Source organism: Colias eurytheme, chromosome 9, assembly GCF_061535395.1.
Source record: "Colias eurytheme isolate Ceu_HAF_F1 chromosome 9, ilColEury1 Martin Lab GWU primary, whole genome shotgun sequence".
Lineage (NCBI taxonomy): Eukaryota > Metazoa > Arthropoda > Insecta > Lepidoptera > Pieridae > Colias > Colias eurytheme.
In genome coordinates this window covers 5,801,061-5,825,527 of record NC_142988.1, presented here as the reverse complement: position 1 = coordinate 5,825,527, position 24,467 = coordinate 5,801,061, and the positions used below count along the sequence as shown (strand labels likewise).

The 24,467-nt window shown below is 33.9% G+C and overlaps 1 protein-coding gene across 6 annotated transcripts in view; it reads right to left on the bottom strand.

Moving 5' to 3' along the window:
- Positions 1-23,436, bottom strand: part of milt (trafficking kinesin-binding protein milt) — a 36,337-nt gene extending 12,901 nt beyond the window's left edge. Inside the window, exons 1-6 of one of the 6 annotated variants that reach the window (XM_090105638.1) lie at positions 23,353-23,436; positions 17,912-18,016; positions 13,785-13,889; positions 3,017-3,093; positions 2,594-2,758; positions 582-780 (exon numbers count right to left, since the gene is read on the bottom strand). In XM_090105638.1, coding sequence (XP_089961764.1) covers positions 582-780; positions 2,594-2,758; positions 3,017-3,067 — 415 coding nt within the window. In that variant the 5' untranslated portion in view covers positions 3,068-3,093; positions 13,785-13,889; positions 17,912-18,016; positions 23,353-23,436. Of the gene's footprint in view, positions 1-581; positions 781-2,593; positions 2,759-3,016; positions 3,094-3,864; positions 4,796-5,134; positions 5,581-9,588; positions 9,954-11,080; positions 11,620-13,784; positions 13,890-17,911; positions 18,017-23,352 lie in introns of those variants that run through there. The other 5 variants (XM_090105634.1, XM_090105637.1, XM_090105636.1 and 2 more) reach the window with 5 other exon arrangements.
- Between the last annotated feature and the right edge of the window lie 1,031 nt (positions 23,437-24,467).

The window sequence follows — 24,467 nt, the reverse complement described above, 5'->3', positions numbered from 1 at the left end:
TTTAAAATAGGATTTCTTAAAATGTAATGTATTTTCTTCACCTTCATACAACTGAATCACATAATTTTTGCAATTAATTAACATAATATAGTTGCCCTATATGTTCTTATTTTAGAGGACAATACTTATATCAAACAATATTATAATCCTGTAAATTTTAAATAATGATTAATGACTGAATCGATAAATATTTGTGTTTGTTTATAAACGTCATACGTCCTCTTATATTATTATACGTCGAAATTCTCTCCCTCCTGTGTGTAAGTGTATAACAAAACTTATTCAAGTGCGTATGTAGTGCTTACACACATACTATGTAATATGCGTATATGTATGCGTAATTATACCAGCATGCGTGTGTGTGCGTACTTGTTCCAGCATGCGTGTGTGTGCGTACTTGTACCAGCATGTGTGTGTGTCAAGAAGCTTATATCTAATACACTGGAGATTTCAGTATGAACATTAACTTGTAACAAGAAAATATAACCTTGAATAACGCCTGTATGTTTGTTTATCCCTTTCACACCTAACTTGGCAATAGGTGTGAAAGGGACAGGGGTGTGTGTATGTGGTGCACGTACCTAGCTGAGCAGCAATATCACGCAGCAGCTGCCGCTCGGCGAGCTCCGCGGAGTCAGCGCCGGCAGCCAGCCGCTGCGCCTCCTCCCGCAGCGCGCGGTTCTCCCGCTCCAGCGCGCCGGTGCGCCGCCGGAGCAGCGCCGCCGTCGCCGCCTCCTTCTCTTCAGTGGGGGAGCCCTCTTCTGTATCATTTGTTAGTATCTGCGCACAGAGTATACGTGTTCAATACAATTTTGTTTTTCGTAGCTATAGGTTGCGTGTTTTTTTTTGAAGTGAAAACTTCTTTAGCGGCGTTGAGCACTTTTTCTGTAATGGGTATAAAATCTTAAACTCGCGTCAGGACACGTGACCTGATCGAAAAAGCGTAAGACGGTTGGATATCAAACATGCTCAACGTTAATAATCAAGTTTTCACTTCTGCCGGCACTCCCGGAGTGCAACCCTACTACTACTGTGCCTAGCCTTATCCCAGTTCATTTGGGGTCGGCTCTCCTCGTCATTCTTCGCCAGAGACATCGATTCCGGGTCGTCGAATCATTTACTTGAGCTTTCTTCAGGTCTTTGTTGATAACAGACATCCAAGTTTGTAGAGGTCTACCGCGCTTTTTCGGTCCAGAATTTATGGCCAAGACTCGCTTGGTCATGTGCTCTTCAGGTCTTCTCATCACGTGGCCATACCATTGGAGACGTCTTTCCGACAGCTTCTCTTCAATTGGTCTAATCTTGAAGCTTCCACGGATATGAGTGTTTCTCACTTTGTCGGCAAGGGTAACACCTCCAGCCCATCTGAGCATTCTCATTTCCGCTGCGTGTATTTTTGTCGCATGGGCCTGTTTTATGGGCCAGCATTCACTACCATAAATGAGAGCTGGGCGGATCGCTGTTTTATATGCCTTCCCTTTCACACGCACTTGCATCCTGATGTCACAGAGTACGCCGGACAGTTCCCTCCACTTCATCCAGCCAGTGTTGATGCGGTTGGTCACGGAGTGCAACCCGTCTTCTTTTTTTTGTAAACTTCAGTAGGCGGGTCCACATATAAGGAGCAACGTGCCGCCTCATTTCTTAGCCGATTCACGTCCACATATTGAGTACTTACTGATTAATGCATAATTTAAGCGTGCTATGAAGTATAGACTAATGTGATTTTCCCGAATATAAAACACCAACTTATTGGTTATCGGTTTTACGTATCATTGCTTACAAATATGGTAAATTGAAGTTTTATACTGTCAAATAAATTACTTTTTCACATGCACCTGCAGCTCATTTATATTTTTTGTACAGGTTTACTTTATCGATACTAGATACTTTAGCGTTCGATGGACTGTAGTCAAATGCGGAATTTTTATGATGCGCTGTCATTATCCGCACCGAATTACAATTTATTATATTAGTTACGTCTGGGTTGAGGAAAATGATCATAAGACAGTATTTCTTTTTAAAATTTCGCAAATAAATAGTTTTAATATAATCTTTATGATTTGAAGTGCTTCACGCATATAAAAATTAAAAATCGCGCAGTTATGTCATAAAAATTACTAGTATTCATTACAGGAAATAAAATATTTAAAAGTCTTTTAGTGACATAATTACTAAGTTTAATATGATGTATGATACAAAGAGATAAGCAAGAGTTTATAAGGAAAGACTATCTAATAAATTTAAAGAATTAAACAAAATCCGATTAATATTTTTAGTTTTTTATTTCTTACAAATGTGAAGACTACTAAAAGAACGGAACTGATCATATTAAACAAAATCCATTTCTAACACGTCAAGCGATTCTTAATCTTTCTAATTATAGCGATCGGAAGTCCTACAAGTGGCGTTAATTAACCAGTTATGCAGTTACACAGCTTTGCACCCGAGACCCGCCTGCATTTTCAAAGAAAAACCCGCATAGTTCCCGTTCCCGTGGGATGTTCGGGATAAAACTATCCTATGTGTTAATCCAAGTTACCCTGTATATTGTGCTAAATTTCATTGTAATAAAAAAAAAGGATGTACATACCTGGAGCAAGTCGCTCTTCGCGCTGATCTCGTGCTTGAGCTGTGTGATGAGGTCCCGCGCGCCTCGCAGCTCGCCCTCGAGCGCGGTCACCCGAGACTCCAACCGGCCGTTTGCAGTCAGCAATTCCTTGCCGATGCGAGCCGTCAATTCTAGATCCTTCTCTTTCTGCGAATAAACAAATACCTTGCCTTACATGTATTTACAATCAATTAACATACTAACAATTATATGTTAAGTGCATTTATGATGCTTACAAATTATTCTCTAAAACTAATAGCATCTTCGCACCTTTTTATAACAATGTTGATGTAAACATTAAACATCACGTTTTTATTGTACAGATACAAAAGAGACGTGGCCAATTCATTTTCACAGTCGATCATTAAAATGCAAAAAAATTGGCAAAAAATGAACACAACTTACTTCTTCTAAGAGCCTTGTTACCGCTTCGATGTCATTGTAGGTTTTTGTCATTTGGCTCACCCTGTTGCTGCATAGAACTGAAAACACACGGCTCACTTATACACACTACGAACAATACTTGAATAGCCTTATCAAATATAGAACAAGAATCGTAGTGAAACAAAAGTAACTGATAAGATAATCGGCGTAAATATTAACAACGTATTAATTATAGCTCCATCGGTGTATTTGTTGATATCAATTGAAAATGGTTGTCTACACAATGAACATAAAGTTAATATTTACTAAACAATATAATTTCTAAAGAATGTTATTGATATCATAAAATATTTATTTACAAAGCTTTAAGAACTAAATAGCTTTATAGATAAGTTCAAAGGTTTGAATTGTTTGCTTTAACTAAAGAATATTGTAGGTGAATATAGCACATTTGGCAAAGTGACGCATTGACGTATTTTAATCAACATTTTATACCACACCCAATTCACTAGCTTTATATATACTGGCTTAATTCTACTGAAAAAAGCTTAGAAGTTTAAATTAAAAATTTATATCCAATTAGAAATTTACATTTACAAACTACAATTTGATATAGAGTTCAACAAAACATACGAGCAATATTACAACATAGATCATGACAACATATATTTTTACCGTTGTTTATAATCTGTCGTATTATAAACACTTACATATTTATCATTGTATACAAATATATTACAAAGCGAAAATAAAATAACCAGATTATATAGATTCTATACCAAAGTCAACGCTGTGTTGTTAAATACAAATCACTTATTAAAAACGAATACATATAATATGAAATCCATTCTGAGGAAATAACGGCTGACCAGCAAAAATTTCATCGAAGTTCAACGAATCCGCGTTCATGGAAAATGTTAGGATGTTCAGTGCACTCAAGTCATTCAACGCATGGTCAACAAACAAGCATGATTATTATTTCACAGTTCCAAAGAATCACACCAGTATAAACATAATTGAATTGCACCAAGTTGGAAATCAGGTTTCCACACTAGCGTAAACCGTCAGTTTAAGTTATTGACTGCATACGCAACGAGCCCGACCGCTCGCGCCGGGTGAGCCTATTGTATTGTGCAACATGGGAAAACTGGAATACAAAGACAAAACATGTTGACTATTCATCGCTTATTGGTAAACACATTGGATGTTGAGAGTTGAATTCAATGAAGATTCCATCATTATAACACGAGTTTTTGCTGACAGCAATCATTTCTCTTTTGCATTGCATCATTTAAAGAAATACTCCCTCCGTGTTTAAGTCGTGTGATACTCTCCCAGAAATTTGTATGTAATGCCGTAATTAAATTTAAATTTTTACAAGATTCCGCATTATGGGTCAAAAAAAGAAATAAACATCACACAAAGAGCCAAGATATTATTGGAGTACCTAATATTCATGACATGAAACAAATATTTTTACTAAGAGATAGTTCAAAGATAGTAAATCTGACAGTAATATATTATACAACCTCTCACTATCATACATTTTTAAACAAAAAGGGTTATGTATTAAATCCGACAGGGCCGCTTTCCAGCACTCAAAAAACGAATGGGAACTCAAGACATGTATAAAAATGCGCATTGAATGCTTCTGATTTTTTCCCACTCTTACCTAACGTTACAATTACATCGGATATGGATTGTTCACGGTTATATCTCTCACGAAGTCGGTGGACTTTCATTAATTGCAATCACATAATATTTTATAGAAACTTAATAAAAATACCATAATTGAAACCTACACCCAACTGTGCCTATTGCGTAATATATCCCGTTGCAGTGTCTCAAGTTAATAAAAAAAACCTAATCATAAACAACACATTATATAACGAGACATTGCAAACCTTACAAATAAGAAGGTGCACATCTTCTAAAGCATTGATGCCATGGATGATGGATCGACTGAGTTTTATATGATTGCGGAAGTGGTTAAAGAAAGTATAGTGTTTTGTTTAATAAGCTTTAAAAGAAAGAAATGTGAAGGCTAGATGAGACGAGCAAAAGCGCAATGAGAGTAGAGACGACACCAAAGATTGCCGCTAATGATGTGAGCCAAGTGGTTTCCCAGCGTGGTCATACCTCGATCAAGGAGCAAGGTCCGTATGACGCGAAAGTAGAGACGGCCGAACCTGTCTCGAGCCACGTGGTAAAGGAAGTCGGGATATTCGCCCAGGCACTCCCGCAGTTCCGCGTCGGGAAGGTAGCTTAGCTCTTGGAAGAGCTCGCGATCGAAGCCGGGCGGCGGCGAGGCACGCGAGCCGCTCGCGCACCCCGCGCCCGAGCCCGCACCGCCCTCTGCCGTGACGCGCCCGGACAGCGGACATCAGCTCCGCCCCCGTCACGTGGCCGACCACTCTCCTCACACACCAAACACCACTTTTGTCCGTACGATCCTTTGATTATACTAAAAGTCTGTCCGTTTCCGAGAACTCCCTCCGATCAACTGCGATAGCATCACTTCACGCTCGTTCAAAATAAACATTTACTTTGACGACATCCAAAAATAAATATTATAACGATGAAACCTTAAGAGAGGACCGAGTATTAAATAAAACAGTCTTTAAATAGTAAAAAAACCGCATCACAAAATATGTGAATTAAATTAAGAAACTCATAACAAGCTGATCACGCAGCTGATGTAAATGAAATCCTAGACTATCTTGACGCAGCCTACGTCAGTATGAATTTTTTTTTTTCAATTTTGTACTTATTTTCGTCTTAGGGACAATCGATTTTAACGCAAGTAGGTACATAAGTAAAAGAAAGCCAAGTAACACCTTAATTATAAATAGTCTGGTTTAAAAAAAACCTTATTCAATATTTTCAACATTTACGGGTTGAGCTCTCAACGTTCAAAGCTATTCAATTGTCGATGTTGTTGTTGGTTAACAATCAATAAGAACAATAGAACTTGAAAACAGTTATTATTTTTATTTATATGTTAGTATAACTACTAATTGTCTGCTGGCAATCAATAGCTCTTGCATCTCGTTAGTATCTTAACAATCTTTACTGTTCACGGTCAAAGGAAACTTGGGAGTAAGAAAATCACTATTTACTTGGCCTCGATCTAAGAAAATGGGGAAGCATTAAAACGCTAAACGCTATCCTAATGAAACAGTTGAGTAATATGATTGTTAAGTTTTTTTTTTCTAAAGTTAATTGAACTACGTTTGTTCTAACATTTATTGCAACATGTTTATTGATCGGTCACTTTTCTACACGTTTTTGAACGGGACTGGCTAAGTCTGAAACAATGAAATATAACGAAGTGGAGAACTCGTCTTAGGCCCGAGATTAAAATTGTAATTTTTTTTACTATCAAAACCTATAATTTTGATAGTAAGAAAATTACAATTTTAAAGAAACTGATAGTTTTGACGAAATACTTCGTATAAAATAAGGAATTTACTATGACTGGTATAGACGTGAAACAAAATTGTAACGGAGGTTTTAATGGTAATAAACAGTAAATTTTATAGTATGGGAAATTTATTCTACTTGTATTAAATTTTCATCACTACTTTGCTTAGAGCTTTAGCTTTACTATTACTAGAGTTTAAAGATATCTTTACCAATAGAAAATTTATTAAATAGTTTAAAATTTAATGTGAGTTTTTATTTTTTTAATTATTGCCATCATATTATCTCATCGTTTGAATTTAATTATTGTGAGATATAAGCTGTTTAGGAAAGATTAACCGATGATCGTCTTGAAATGGCCACTTTAAAACGAATAAAATATTTTATCTCAACATCATCTCTAAGGATAAGATAAAATCTTATAGATCTTAAATCAGTTAACATAAATCTAAATACATATCTTATTTAATGAATTTAAAATTTAAGATTTTTATAATATAAAATTTGTATATGTATGATGTACCTACTAGGTGTAGGTATTGGTATTACTTATAGATCCCAAGTACCACAATTTTTGAATACTTTGATCTCAATATTAGAATTAAAATATTTTTAAACGTTCTTACGTTTCATATACGGTCAATAACATAGCCCTCGATGTGACCCCAATTTAAAAGATCCGATCCCAACGGGAATCAAGTACGTTTTATGACTACACACAATTACGTTGATTGATGCGGGAATATAAAACCTCGAATATAATCTACCTATATAAATTGCAAATTTAATTAATATTAATTTAGTTCCATAGTCCACATTCTTCCTACAAAGCTTTATAAGTTATAGGTAAGAATTTCGAACGTGATATTGTGATTAGGCACAATAAAATGGATTTAAATTATTTTAACAATAATTATTGTCCTATCACGATAAATGCTTTGACAAATTTTGTAACACTAGGTACCTCGTACCGAAGGAGTTTAAGGTCGTCGACGCACGTGAGTCAAAGAGTGACGTCAAACAGCCTCGCCTCGATTGTATATAGGCCTACAATTTGACATGCAAATACAATTTCTTTTTTGCCTCACATTTATGTTTTGTGTTAATATTTAAAAATAAATTACTTTCTATAAAAATCCATTAAGTAATGAAATGCAAAATTTCAGTTCGATTTGATGGATTTGCTCAAATTATAAAAATATGTAAGTACTTATTCGTATTTAGATGTATTCCCAACCCATACCTATTCAAAAATAGGTTTTCTATACTTAATAGCTATTCCTAAAACAACAGTTTTTATTTCCTCTTATTGCATAGACTAGCTTGCACAGTCTACCTTTCAAATCCACTTACTAAGGTAAGCAAGATCTCTTTATATAAAGTTATTATAGTATACATAAATAAACGCAGAGACCACAACTTTATTAATATTCATAAATGACATTTAAAATCAGTCTGCATTTGAATATGACTAGAGCCTCTGATGGCTGGCTAAGTGATGTAACACCGAACACGGTGACTAGGGTTTGGGTCCCGGGACGTCTCGTGTCTCGAAGTCCCGGGACTTTTTGTAAATTTCGTTGTCTCGTGTCCCGGGACTTTTGGGTCGAGACTCGAGACGAGACACGATAGTCGTATGTATTGTATTAATTTTTATTTTCAACCGACTTCTGTTGAAAATGAGAGAGTGTTTTCCTTGTCCGGTGGCGTTATTACAAAAATCAGAAGCAGATTGTCGGACAAAGCTGTTAATGCTCTGATTTTTTTAAAAGCCTATTTAATAAAATCAAAGTAATTTTATTTTTTTAACTGATTAATAATTTGAAAGACTGATTCAAAAGTCTGTTTTACAGATAAGGAAACAAATCTGTGATTATAAAAATTACCAAATTATGATTTATATGATTATGACATGATATTAAAGTTAGTATGATTGTTACTAAGTTTCTTTTATTATAATAATATTTAATAATTGTTTTGAATTAAAAGTTAATCTGTGATTATAGGAATAAACATACCAATTATTTGACATATTAAAGTTAAAACTATTGTGATTATATTTTATGTTTAATAAATGTTGATTTAACCGATAATTAATGTTGATTTAAAAAAAAATCCCTTTTTATTAATACGTTTCACCAGAAATCAAAGTTCAAATTTTATAATTAAAAAAAGTCTCGAAGTCCCGGGAAGTCCCGGGACTTTGATCGTAGCCTGTCTCGTGTCCCGGGACGTTGAAATTGTCGAGAATTCCCAAACCCTAACGGTGACTCTTGTATTCCCATGCAAATTATAGGTAGAATCAATATTATGTTCACCACAAAACCATTCCAATGATGATGTATTTTTGTAAATAAAAGCCGTACCTACTCGATCGCTTACTACAAAGTTCAACTTATAAATTTTTCCAAAAATAAATATCAGTTTACATTGCCATTTATTTACCCTGTTAATAATCTGTTTCATTTAAAATGATTGCTAAGTATTAAATTGTCTTGTATAAAGGAATATGAAAACAAGATATTATAAGATAATGCTTTTATAATAATTGCAACTAATGAAACAATCAACTGCATTTAGAACGCATCTAAAATTACATCTTGGTCTTGGAAAATCTTTTTATACTACTCAATTTAAATGATCAATACATAATTTTTAATATGCTACACTACATTAATGAATAATAATTAATAATTACATTTATTCATGTTACAAAACCATCAATCGCCGTGATGACATAGTGCACGGTGCACCTAACAGATTTTGCAGTGAATTAAGAAATAAAGTACTAGTATTTATTTTCAAATAATTATTAATGGTATACATAAAGATATTAAGTCTATTGTAATTGTAGTAACTTCAAGGTCAAAAAGTTAATATATTTATCAACACTTTGATAAGCGGCAAGACTTGTTTTAATAAAAACCTAATAAACTTCTTATACGCCTTTTAAATTATATTTTGCAATTTCCATATACTTAATTTAGAATTAGTAAATGAATTCCATTTCCACCAGTTTCAAGTAATAATGTACTGATTTGAAAATTAGTAAAAACTTTGAAATGAAGAAAATGCTACCGCCACCCTAAGATCATGTGACCTACGATATGATGTGGATAAGTGAATAAAATTGAATCGAATATGAGCAACACGAGCGCTAAGGAACGTACATCTATCACGATGCCTGCGACGTAATCATAACTGCAAGAAGTAATTCCATTAATGCAGTGTCGGACACACGAGACCACTCACTTTTCCACATCCACGAACCACATCAAGCTGATTAATCCACTTATCAATTCACCGAGGGAATATAATCAGAACGTATTGAGACTATGTCGCGCTACACGAGTCACTTTTGTCTTAAAACCATTACAATATCTCTCGGTAACGGTTTCAGCATTTGGGGTCAATGTTAATAAACTTTCACGATCAAGTGCAGTGCGAAAAATGCGTAAAAACGAATGTGAAACGACGCGACAGTACGCGAATATAAATTGACCGACGTCCACTTCCGTCCGTATCACAGCATTAACTACAAAACGCGGTTAAAATGTGCTTGTCTTTGAATGTTGGTAACATAACTATTGTACTATATTTTATATTTTTAACTCTATTGCTATGCCATAAGATTGATAATTATATAAAAGTTTCAAGTGAGTTTGTAATTAATAACGTTCACGCATCTGCATAGTAAAATGGAATCGTAATGTAACAGTATGGTACAGTAGCACACGTTATAAAGACCTGTAATAATTATTTATTAATAGCGAACCTGTCAAACTTTTATGCTGTTTAAAAATGCACGCTATATGTAATTATAAAATGTTATACAACTTGCAAAACTTGTCCAAGAACTAAGAAGCCGTAAAAGTAAATCAATTATAGCACTAAGGCATTATTAATTGTAAGCATAGGTTTATGTTTCATCCTTCAAATAGTATTGATTGCTTAATTATTGGACGTATATCTTTTGGATGATTACAGAAGTTAAAAAAAACAATAGTATTTAACTTAATCTTTAATACAAAACAGGTTAAATTGCTAAGACCGACCGATAACAAAATCATACTTCCTGTCTCCTTTTACTTATATGACTTATATATTATATTGTCTTCAAGGCCAATGGACACTCCTTTTAGACGTTCCAGGAATAGAAAAAAATTTATAGCTATGAAACACTATTAATATTAAATAAGAAGATAAAGACTTGATGGAACAATCACTCATTACTTCATGGTAATGGCATGTTAAGCAGATTCTTACTTGTTTTTAAGAAAAAATTTTAATCATAATTAAGCACAAAAATAACATTTAGTTTGTTTTTGTGGCAACATTTTAAGTTTCTATGCTTGACTGAATACAAATATATTTAATTACATAAAATACGCGTACGCCGTACACGGTACATCATATTATAAAAAATAGAAAATAAATAAAGCACTAACTATATTAATAAAATACTTATGTATTGATAGAAAGCATTGTCTTATTTCAAACATTTATAAATAAAATAAATCATAAAACCCAAACAGTATATAGAAAAAAATCTAGGCCTACTATATTTACGATTACTCAAAAATGCAGTATGTGTAGTATAGCATACACAACAAGCTACACATAATAAGAATACAATGAACGTAATAATTATACTGCTCTCACGGTCAAGATAAAGAAATCGGGTGGCGGTGGGCCACAGCTGTTGCGCGATGCGGGGCGCCGTCGTCGCGGTCTCCCGTACCGAATCCAGAACACTTCAATCAATAGCAGCGATTCTGCGTCTAAATCCGTACCATGTGGGATAAGTATACTTCGCAATCGATGCCGGACGTCATTTCAATATCAAACAATGCCTATAAAAGTTACCGTATGTTACACCCGAATCGCTAATTTCACTATGTTTAAGTCTTATATTCACTAATTACAGTAAAAAAAGTATATAAATCCCATGGATTCCTTAAGATACGCGGCTAAAGAAGGAGGATGTCTAGGGACGGCTATGGTGTCTGTCGTACGGTGCAGCGGTGCACCGTGCCTTTCTATGTTTGGCGCAGTTCGTTTTGTATGGGTGCATGAGGTGCGGCGGCGGTGGGTGTCGCGGTATCGATCGGCGGAAGGGTGAGCACGCGTGTCGCGTGGCTACCGGCGCGACCGGTACTGGAGTTCGCGCGGAGGCGCCGCGCAAGCGCTCTGACCACACGCTACTCACTGCCACAACACGCTGTACCGACCGCCTGAATAAAATTCTTATCTATTCAACCATTACTTTCCTATCTTTTCAATTCCATTCTGCACGAGCCAAAATTGCAAAACACAAATTACTATAAGGTCAATACAGGCGACGCAATTATTCAAACAATAGACGAAGATATATTAATAGAATATAAAATTTATAGATCGTAGAGAGTAGGTACGATAATGACTAATGTTCATCATATTTAGCGAGCGAGACAGGTATGTCGTCACACAATATCTCCGCATCGCGACATTTTATCGTTAAAATAAACCATAGGTAGACAATAATTACATATTAATAGAACTGTTATCATAACATTATACTCATAATTTATGAATACCCTCCTACTGTATTGCTGTAGATTCTACTGCAATACCTACAGTAAGAGGGTATACATTGCATGCATGCATAGATTATTATTCTACAGTGTAGAATAATAATCTTACAGGCTGTAATATGCATTTCCAATAAAGAGCCAAAGATAGGTAATATGTATTTGTGTCCTTGAAAAAATAAATTTTTCTCGGTCATTATGCTGGTCTGGATCACATCTCGGTCATCCAGCTTGTAGCTTTAAAGGAGACATTGTCTAAAACTAGACTTTAGCAGTAGACTTTGGTACTTTGCCAAAATTTATATCCATAAAAATACATGTGGTATTACTTGACCTCTTTTACAAGGCATCATTTACTTCAACAAGAAAACTTATTATGTGTGCAAACATGACCTCTGTTTAGCCTTGACTTATATTGAAGGCAATATATCTGTTTGTATTGAAAAATCTATGGACGTTTTCCACGATGACATCTTTTGTATATTTTTACCTCATAATTATATTCATTATAATATGTAAATTATTTTGCATGTTAACGTTAATAATAAATTACATAAAAAGTCTATTAACACTATTTTTTACATAATTATTAAATAAATAATACTATTGTTTACATTTTCATTGACAATATCAATGGAAGGAAATGTTAACAGTTATGAAAATGTTATTTTTGTAAACAACCAACAATTATTATTCACGGAAGGTTCAAGAAACACAGTCAGAATATTCTGTTAAACGTTAAATTATATTTTTAGGTAATTAATAAATCTTATTTTCTTATTTAAATATTGAAATACCTACAAACGTAAATGACCGCCGATTACTGAGATTATAAATGTTTTTATATACAAAAAAAGAAGATGCATTACAAATCATAACATACTCTTATAAAATAAAACCTATACCGTACCATCTTAGGATTATTAACGCTAAAGGAAAAAGAAATTCCATGTAATCGTCAATTTGCCAAATACGTGCAAAAACACTACTTAGTGTTAATCCTTAACACGACAGCATTTAAAATAGAAAGTGATTTCGCGGTTTGTGTAGTAATCGGTGGTTTGTTTGTTATGACAATAGATATATCCGTGAAGTTGTGTTGTAAATCAAACCACATTCTTCCACCAGTAACATGATACATTGCACGATACATTACTTGCATTACATAAATGTAACTCGCACTCAAAAACCAACTACCAACCAACATTTTAATGCTGATACGTATATTCAGGCACAAATTTCACTATACAAATAAAAGAGATTCCACATGATATTCAGTCTTCTCAATATAGAAAATTAAACACATCAATCGTAAATATAAATTAAATTTCACTCTCATTTTAGATCGTTTCAATTATCATAATATTTCCTCAAATAAAACAGACTGGAAAGTGAATTAAGGAAAAGAAGATTTATTTGTCATCACGCCTTCTTATTAACTGGCATATAAAAGTTTAAAAGTCGAAATGATTTATTACTATATTTATAACAACTATGCCGACCACCAGCATCCTTTGTTTATTTTGGTAAAGCGTGCCACTCGGAGACCAAGTGATGGTGACAGAAACACGCATCGAATGCAGAGCTTAACATAAGTGACACGAAACGGATGTTACACAAGAGATATGCGTTTCATAAAGCTTGGCATGTTTATTTGTGGCTCACTCCCCTTAATTCATAACTTTCCGCTATCGCTTCAATAAACAATTAACACGACTTGTAACAACTTTCATTTTATAGACATTATCAAGTTGGTATACATTTTAATATTTATAGGCTTTCAATTCAATACTTACGAAAATAGTTGAGCGTTTCCCTGATCTGGTCAGGCGTGAGAGCGAGGTCTTCCGGGTTGACTGGCAACGCCGGCGAAGGTATGAACCAATCTTGATTCTCGTAACCTAAAAGTGAGAATATTCACGTAAATATAATGCAATTTTTTAATGGATGGCGGAGTAAAATTATTGTAGTATGTCACCATATCGAATACGGAAAGATTGATGAGACCTCAGATAAAACACATCAACACATAGATCTACGTGTAAGCGATTTACTTTCCATATGAAAGTTAATGAAAAAACATTAACACTTCTTCCAACCATTAACAGTAGAAAGTTTGAAACAAAAGCACCATCGTAGTGTATTGGAATCACCGATACGTATACGTATATTAAAATAATAATATTTTAATTACAAAAAGTTAAATGTTAAGCGAATCGTTGAAGCGGCTACGTCATAGGAACGCTGAATCACACCTACAACATTCCCCAACCACTTTCAATCCAGTCCGTTCCTGTTTGTTATCACGTGACTAAATCTACATAGAAATATATTCGACTCGGTGTCGCTAGTTATGGATTAAACTTCACAAACTTTACAGACTGTGTGCTCGACCCAAACACCAACACCTGTGTGAGTTCAGGTGGATTACGCAACACGCCCAAAATATTATGTCTTTTTGGCCATGTAGAAGAAAATTAATCCTCAGATACGTACAATATACAATCTATCGTAAAGGACATGAAATTGTTTAAGATTTTTGAGGAAAGAGCAGACAGACTATATTACATCATTTTGTTCAAATAAAACAAGGCTGCATTTATGAATAAGATTTACCTCACAATGCAATGGCATCGTAAGTCAAAACAGATACCTACTGAATTGCTTTAGACACTATAGAGATACATTATAGAAACATTTCATCAAATTTCTTAATTTTGATCTAGAACATCTTTGGGCTTCGTCATAATAATATATGTAATTCATGATAGGTCGGCACACGGCAGCATACAATTTGCAATGTTTTCACATGTACGCAGAAATGCAGACCCATTATCGCATACCGATCCTCAGCACTAGATGTGCAGCGTGCACTCCTACTAGTTCTTGTAACGGGTTGACAGATGGCACGCATGAGACCGGTCGGGAATGCACTGGTCAACGGACGATGAGTCGCGCGATGAGACACCATTATTTATAGCGTCATCGGCGACGCCGGCGCCGGAAACTGTGCCTCGTACACTAACTGGCACGGAACAGAATTTACAAACTTCACTTTACTTTCTGCATTGAATGCAAATCTATCCAATTTCCCTATCTCATAATGTATTTGCATAGGTATAATAGCTTCTATTCAAAACAAAAAACAAAACTGCTGCTAACGACAATTCTTAACAAATTCTAAATCCCAACCGAGTCAAGAAACATTGTATTAGAATATTATTTAAACCTACAGTCGACATCGCGTAATAAAATGGTTAAACTATTGCAATAAAGCTGACGGCACAATGGACACCTTGATTGCAATAAAACTTTATTATTATTAGTCTTTGTCCATTGAATAATATAATAATATTATATCATCTTTCTTGTTTGGCAGGATTTAGCTTAACATACAAATAGTTCATCCCTCTAGAGTCTAGTCAATATATACCTACTTCCTATTCCAGCATTTCAATTTAAATCGATCCGAAGAGGACTGTTGTTATTTTAAAAGGATGTACCTACAAAGAACAAGTCATTACTTTGTTCATCTAAACTATTTTTGTTAATCTAAGCCGCGGATCAGAGCAGCGTGTAACTTGTGTTCGTCTTGAAGAACACGAGATGATTGCGGCTTGGGTCAATTCTTAGAGGCTCATGAAAATTTTCCGGGTCTCCCATTCTAAGCTTATACTTAACTTACGGTACCATCAAAGTGATATAAATGCATGAAGAACTACAGCGCAATGTTCGCAGTTCGAACAAATAAACTGCGGATAAATTTATTACATATAATTTTTTAATTAATCAAGTAAAAAAAAACTATCCACCTCTTTTTTCAATGAAATTCACTCAGTGAGTCACTAGTACTTCTACTTTACGTAGTAACTTACGTAATGATACTCAGTGCCGACGAGAAGGTCAACGCAGGTTTTTGCAGAATGATTTCCAGAAAATACACCTTTTTGTAATACTATTTGATAAAATTTATAAATGTGCTTCCATTCATTTAATTTCAAACAAATTTATTAAAAACTAACACCTCAGGTAAAACAATTTATTTTTTAACAGTTTGTTATAAGACTGGCGTATGCAATATGCATCTGTCCTCTTAAAATATAAGAAGGTATTATTAATATACGCGGAAAATGATGTTGTGATGCTGGGCACAGGAATGTGCGAAAGAGAAAAAAAGGTACCTAAGGATGGCACGAGGTCTACAGACTGCTATCAATTTGTCACGAGCTACCATAAATAGAAAACATCTTGAGGTCGCATACCTAAGATGATTCCTGGTGCATCTAGCGTTTATACAACTTTTTTTATTATAATTGGAACGCTATGTAACGGGACGTTGTACGGTTAAATAGCATTTATCAACGCTTATCTCTGTCGGTTCATAATTTTAGATATCAATTGAGACGTTAAAGTGTAAACATCAAACAAAATTACATTCAAATAAATACGGATACTGAAGGTAGAATCGACATTGATAATAATCGAGGATAAATACTTACAAAATATGTTTCTTTTGAATTTATGATAATAGGTCAAATACATATAATGGGTCTGTCATACAGGTACATTACTCTCCTAGCATAAGAATGTTAAATTTTTATTTGGCAACAAACGCAGCCGAGGTGCAATAAGAAGGAACTTTGACATTTAGATATTGATAAAGCAGCGCTTACTCAAGTATGTCACGATCCGATTGTTTGCCTATTTAACATCTTTCACAATGTAACAACCTTCTTAAGAAAACGTTGAATGCCATTATGATTTTCTATTCTACTCTTATTTTCGTTCATGAAAGCATCTATCATCAGATACACAACTGTGTTTATTTGTTTACTCAAATTTTATTAGGCTCTAAATATACCTTTTTTTACTGTGTATTGAGAGAGACTAAAGTCTAAAGATCTATAATAAGTTTTTAAAAAGATGAACCGACATGAACGGTAAAAGAAATAGAGCTCTTGCTTGATTTCTGATTCTTATATTCATTAATCAAACTTGTACTTTTACTCATATTCAGTGATTGATAGTTAACATTCAGAGCGATGCAATCTTGGCAATATGAACAAAATAATCTAAATACATATTATATCACTGCGTAAAATTTATACAACAATAATCAATGTTTTCAAAACTACATAATATATTGCAAAATGAAGGTATGAAGTAATATGCACGCAGACCTATTTTTTATAAATTGCATAATTTGATATAATCTTTTACTATACAGTTAGTTGATGTGCTTCGCGTTAAATTGTTTTAATTTTCAATAGAAAGCGACGATGAAGATTTTATACATAGAATCATATATAAATTAAACGAAAAACTTCATGTGCAGACGCTAGTGTTAGCGTTTGTCGGCTCAAACCAGTCAATGGAGACAAAGACCTTTCGATTCCGACAACTGATTCTCGTACTACGATTACAACGGTCTTTTGTGAATTACTTTTACTATTATTGTGGGTTTTTATATCTCGATATCGGTATACATATTGTAATTTGTTGTACAATAGTATTTCAGGAGAGAATCATTGCGATTGCGTTGTACGCCTATAATCCCTACTATATTATGTATATCCCTACTATAATCCATACTAATATTATAAAATATGCGAAAGTAACTCTGTCTGTCTGTCTGTTACTCAATCACGCCTAAACAACTGAACCAATTTTCATGAAATTTGGTATGGAGATATTTTGATACCCGAGAAAGGACATAGGCTACTTTTTATCCCGGGAAAATAACGCAATCCCGGAAATCCCACGGGAACGGGAACTATGCAGGTTTTTCTTTGACTGCGCGGGCGAAGCCACGGGCGGAAACCTAGTACATACTACATACATCATAATTTTCATATCATTTATTCATTTTTATAATATTATTTTAGAATAACTTATAATTTTTATCTTAAAAATGATTATGTACCTCCGAACTGAGTTAAGCTGTCGGCTCGTAATCGATACTTTGGTATATGTTCCTGCAGAAGGCTGACGATCTCAACCTCGGGCACCTCCTCGCTATTGCACAGCTCTGACAACAAATAATAAAGCATGTTAGTTAATTAATAGATGCATATCTTACCGAAAATGGCATTGTTATTACAACTACTTCTCACTATTGTACTTTCTCGATAAAGGGAAATTGGAAAGATAATGAACTGTTAGAAAGCTACAGGTTTGAATACCATGTCGTGACTCGTGACTGGAGAACTGAACTTGAGCGCAATGCGGTCTATACGCGTATAGAAGTACTTAGTTGTACACGGACGTATACTAGCAGTATTTAGAGCTTGCAGACAAAATCAATAGTTCCCTCCCGACGAACCTGACTAAGCTGACCGCGACATTTGCGGGGCATACACCCCTAATAATTATATTCTGGGAGCTTTGCATTCTGTAGGGATACGAGATGCAAATAAATATATAGGTAATAATTTTTGCATACTCAAATATTATAATTACAATGAAATGCATGTATCCATCATATTGGAAAAATGTCGCTTTAGATATGTACATGCAGCAGGAAGGTCATTATATAACACCTCTTACTACAAGAAATTTCTATATCGATCATACTAATTAAGCAAAAACGATATTCATTATCAATATTATTCCAGCGTCGGCCACCGCCTTAATCTAACAAGAGAAAGTAAGTTATGTCTTATTAATTACCTACTTTATAACAACAGTACGGGGACTGACAACATCGGAGTGGCCAAATAAATTAAGAAAGCTAGTTTACTGATATCTCCTCATCAACTATTCATATCGACAAGAGGTGTCGCGTAGTTTAAAACGGAATGAAAATTACGGTTGGATTACAGGAATGAATCCAGGCCACTTTACTAATTACTTAACCACCTGAATGTGTTATGGAATACAAAGATATTATTTCTAAATTATACTGAATATCCTGGATCCCTAATAGTACTTTTATAAATAATAATTCAATTTGATATTGGAATTTAATATAAGTAGATAATATAATATTTTTATGGTAAAAAAAAATAATTACATACTTTAACTTGAAATGTACAACCAAACTCTCTACAACCAATAGACCGTATGTAACTGGTCCGCAATTTGTTTAACATAATAAAACGGAGGTGATATGAAAATAATTAGTTTTTCACTTCTTTCCCAGAAACAATGTTTGTTTTCTTCGATTAGTTTTCATGTAGCCCATTCTAAAACGAATATCTGAATTAATTAGGGTCTCCTTTTATCATGAGTAAATATGATTTATTTATAACTTATAATATTATCCTTAGATGACAAATTAATAATCATAATAAAATACATCTACATTAATTTAGTATACATTATAATAATCCACGTGAGTTCTTATCACAAACGAGCCATTAATCAATGCCACATTTAGGAATATCCAAAAAATACAAGACGTTAATGTTCTATAACGAGCGTCGAGCTCTTTCGCGTTCCCAATATCTGTTTTCACAGATGTTTGTCTTTTGCGCTCCAGTTTCAGATCTCGGTTAATTTGCACGCGCAATTTATCAGCATTATGTAGTATTTTATACTTACAATTACAATAAACCGTCACACTAAAGATTCAGAATGATTGAACTCACCGTCGCTCCAGGCGAAAAGCAAGTCCTGGCGCTTGTCATGCAAATCGTTGCGTCTTGGCGGACGCGGCCGATAACGCTTCTCACTCATAATTATGTTTCATACGGAACCCTCTCTTCACGCTTGCACGCACAAAAAATAGCGTAATCGTTGCAAAATATCATTAAAAATAACAAATAATTCACATTCAAATGTATTCTTTCGCATCAAATTGTGTGTACGTGCACTGTGTTATAGCGTCCCCTATAATCATATGTCTCCTAATCTAGATACATGATAATGAGACCGACGTCACCAAGTTCGATAATACATATAATTCACGGTCGACAATGCACATTATTATTTCTTATGAACAACTGTAAGCAAAGATAAAATTAAATTATTTCTACATTTACAAGTCTTCTTTTTAGCATTGTGTATCGTAATGGTTAGGATTATTGTACCTACATGAATGGAAATTTAGAGATGTGTAATACAGAGAAGGTAGCAACAAGGTAAAAAATGATGGCCTGATGGCAACAAAAATATGTTTACAAAATAAAAGATAAGTATCAAAAAAGAAACCACTTTAATTTATATTTTCGTAGTTCATCTTATAAAGTCCTTGGGACCAAATACATAGAAGCCCTTGCTTCTCAGAAGGCTAGATGTCCCTTTTTCCATTGAATTGTATTAAATTCACAAAAAAATTTCTAGTCAACCAGCCCTTTACAATTTCTGGGTGAACTGGATGGTAATTGTATGATTTTCAGCATGACAATATAAAGCCCAATATTTGCAAATAAAAAACCAATGGTTTCAAGAGGCTCATGCTCTGTTTGTAGAACAAGGCCAAGGTAAAAATTTTCTATGCAAGAGTGCACATTGCTATAATTATCAGGGAAGATGTTAATGAAGTGAATGCCACTATCATAATATGCAGGCCAAACCATATATAAATACATGGAGGTACTATGCATGTACATAGATTTTGTGTGAAGCTGGAAACTTCACATTGGCTGGAAATTCCATCGCCTACAGGGTGCACCTTCTTTTTTAGCAGTTTTTTAAGAACAATAACATGCAACTACATTTATACGGAAATAATATTTAACAATACTAATGTTTTATTAAGAGCGCTGCAAGTAAAATAGATACGAGGCCACACGCACAGTTCAGCTGTGAAGGCGGCTCGGTCGACGACTCGACGCACTCATTCAAACTAATAAAAATAAGGATGTCGTCAATATTTGGCATCGCTTCCATAGAGGGGTCACCTCCGTTATCTTCTATTATTCATATCGACCTTGCAAATAGGAAACGAGATCCAGAAAACCCGCTTTGTAAATAAATTACCTAGCCAAATAATTAACAATAACCAGTACTACATACCACTATTCTGTGTGTTTTGTTTAAATTATTTTACAGTTACAAATGTGTTGATTTAACACAAATTGATTGTGCCAAAATGTTTGTAATACTATCTGAGAAATGAGAATACATTTCTAAATATATCATAGAATAGAATAAATTCAATTTAATACATTCAAAATATACATTTATCATTAAAGCAATTGATGATAAATTTAGTTTACATTTACTACAGCCCTAAACAGTGACCTAATAGTGCCTAATGTATGCATTATCGAACGCTCTTTCTTGCCAAAATAATTGAACTAATAAAATGCAATCAACAAGGATTGTAAAAACATTCATATAAAAATCCACGCTATTAGTTACATACGTAACAGCTTAGATCATTAACGTTACAGTGAACAATATATTTGTGATCAACTTTTCTGAATTACAAGCATTGCATTAGAAGAAAATTACATACAAAAAAGTATTAAAGGTACTCCCATACCTTCATTAACTTAATATACCCATCATTGTTTATAATAATAAATTAACTGGGCGGTATATACCACTATTGAAGTTTACTAATTATATAATAGGTGAAACAATTTTTTCTAGGATATCTTTCAAAACATACTTAAATTTTACGTTACATTTACATTACATGCTAATACTCTTCATAAACTTTATTTCTAGTTTTACAATAATTCTACTCATATAACCGCAACATATATGTCAAACACACACGAAAAAAGTTAAACATATAACATCAATTGCAGAGCGTAAGTACGATAGGCCCGCCGTCGGCGGACTCGCGGCGTTGTACTGGGGATGCGCGTGCGCAACCCGCCCGCCCAGAATAACCTTGGCACTTTGCCAATGGCAAAATTTCTATCTTTGCTCCCCATTCATAAAGCCAACCATAAAGCCTTTATTGTTTACGCGCACTCTACCTTGTAATAGCGACGACAGTTAATGAATGTAAATTTTTGATACCGATTCTAATTTTGATATAAGTCGAGTGGCTTCGGCGGCGAGAACGCTTATTCGTATTATTGGTGTTATTACTTATTATTTAAAATAACTCTTCGGAATTTGTTAACAGTATTATGCAAACGGCTCAAATATGTATGCGATTAAATAAATGTTAAAAACTTTAATATGTTAATAGAAAAGAAAGAAGCTTTACTCTCCAATAAGATTACGTAAAATAGAATTAACAGGACACACTTGCACAAATCCACAAATAATTAAAAGTCTTATTTGACTCAAAAAAATGAAGTATAAGCACTTACTCCATGTAGTAAGTGTCATAAATGGTGTGTTGAGAGTAGCAATCATAATTGAATGTGAACATGTGAGTCATGCTGTGTGCGTTTGCGTCAGGTCGCCAATTGCAAGTATGACAACGAGGATAATCAAATATAATTGAGACCACTGTTACATAGTGGACGTAAGTCTGCTGAACTTACGGGAAACACTTTCGAATATCAGCATAACTTTAGATGCGGTTTATAGACGTGTTAGATGTCTATGCAATAATGTACTCTGTTTAATCTAAAATAAATTATAATGTAGCTCAATTTAGGAGGTTATTTTAATAAACGGGTAAATACTAGAAAAATCTACTTATACCACTTAATACAATATGAATAAGGTCTACTATTTCTACACATCCTAATATAAGTATGACTCATTCAAAGTGAACCGTTGTTGCTTACGCGTCGTTGCGTGAAAATCGACAAATCCATTCAAGGTAAACAACCCTGACGATTGTAGTGCGCTAATACTTTGTTATATTGGCTTCAATACTTGTTATTTATTTAGCGTCAAAACAAAACAGACCAGTACAGAACCACTTGCAGTGTATCCTGAATAGTAACTTTCACTTGCTCCAATCGGTGGCACTTGCTTTGAAATTTCTTGCATGATATACAGTGTGACCATAAAACGTGATGTACTTTTCATATAGATGCAAATGAGCATTGTAATAGGAAATTTCAATATTTAATCAATTTATACATGTCTGCTAGCCAGTCAATTATCTACGAGATAGCGATCGATGTAACGTGTTAACTATGCTAGTCATGCTTCATTGTATAAATGGCAGCTTGCACCAAAAAATTGTATGGCGTTGCCGAAGTTCAGTACCTATTGTGATCCTAAACAGAATCCTTCAGTCACTTTCATAAATCAAGGTCTAACACCATACTTCTACTAATAACATCTACATATTACAATACAGCCTATTTTACTTTAATTATTTATAAATATAATACAGAAAAATGTGTATCTTGCATATACGACACTAAAAGTTGATAACCCATTCAGTTCGTGAAAATTCATGGCTTTGCATCAACCTAATACAGAGTTTATACGAGATTAAAGAATAGGAAACGGGAGGTCTTGACTCTTGGCTTGTAATCTATCCATAGTCCTTACCAGTTATAGTAGCGACGTGACGTGTTGCGCGCGGAGCTAGCGAGGGCGCGCGAGCCGCATCCTGAAGGGCCGCCAGCTTGACGAAGTACTCTAAAAAAACACAATAATCTTTACAAGATATACCAAAGCGAAATTTATCGTAGTGCTCTATGATCGCAATTAATATGAAAAATAATTTATCTTTCAGGTCTGATGAAGAATTATCTCACATAATTGCCATTAATACTTCTAGCTTCAGAAACTAGACCAGTTATAGTGGAACTCATACAGATTTATTTATTTTAATGTTCAATCAAAGAATTATGTTTCGAAATAACAATAAAAAAGTAAAAAAATTTAAAGGAAAATTTGTAGAAAAATTGGCTTTCACTAATAATGACATTCTAATTTTTTGTTATTTTATTTTTCGGTTTCGCATCAAATCCATGTAATTATTATATACTATTTGATGAACTTATCTATTCTGATGTTTTGTAATAATGCCAGAATTTGTATGAATCAAACAATAAAATATAATTGGCATATTCAATAAGATTTAACAAATACTCGTGTTATGATGATTTAGAGTAGAGTAACTTTAGCATAAAAAATGATTTCGTCACTCAATAAATATTGCACACATTATATAATGAGAACAATGCAATACTGAATACAGATATAAGAGTAATAATTAACATTGGAATATAGTTAAACTAAGAATCTTCTATATAAATTACTTATTCCATACCTTCTAAAATCATCACTACTTCTATTTAGACGACAAACAAAGAAGGTACAAAAAATACACCATTTTGCACTTTGTTCAAGTTTACTTTGATATAAAGTGGAAAATTCAAGATTTGTTGATATAAAATTTTGTATATTATGTAAGGATATCAGCTATATCTAATCTTATTATAGGAATTGAATCATTCATTGCTAATACAATATGATTGTTTACATTATACATCCAACTTAGAATAGACCTGATAAATCATATTAAAAAACATACATAGGTAGGTATAAAACATTGGTCATTAAACATATTTAACATAATCAACAGTATGTGTTTTACATGGGTAGTATTATTCAATTCAATAGGAAATACTTACAAAATTATTTTTCTAAATCGCCCT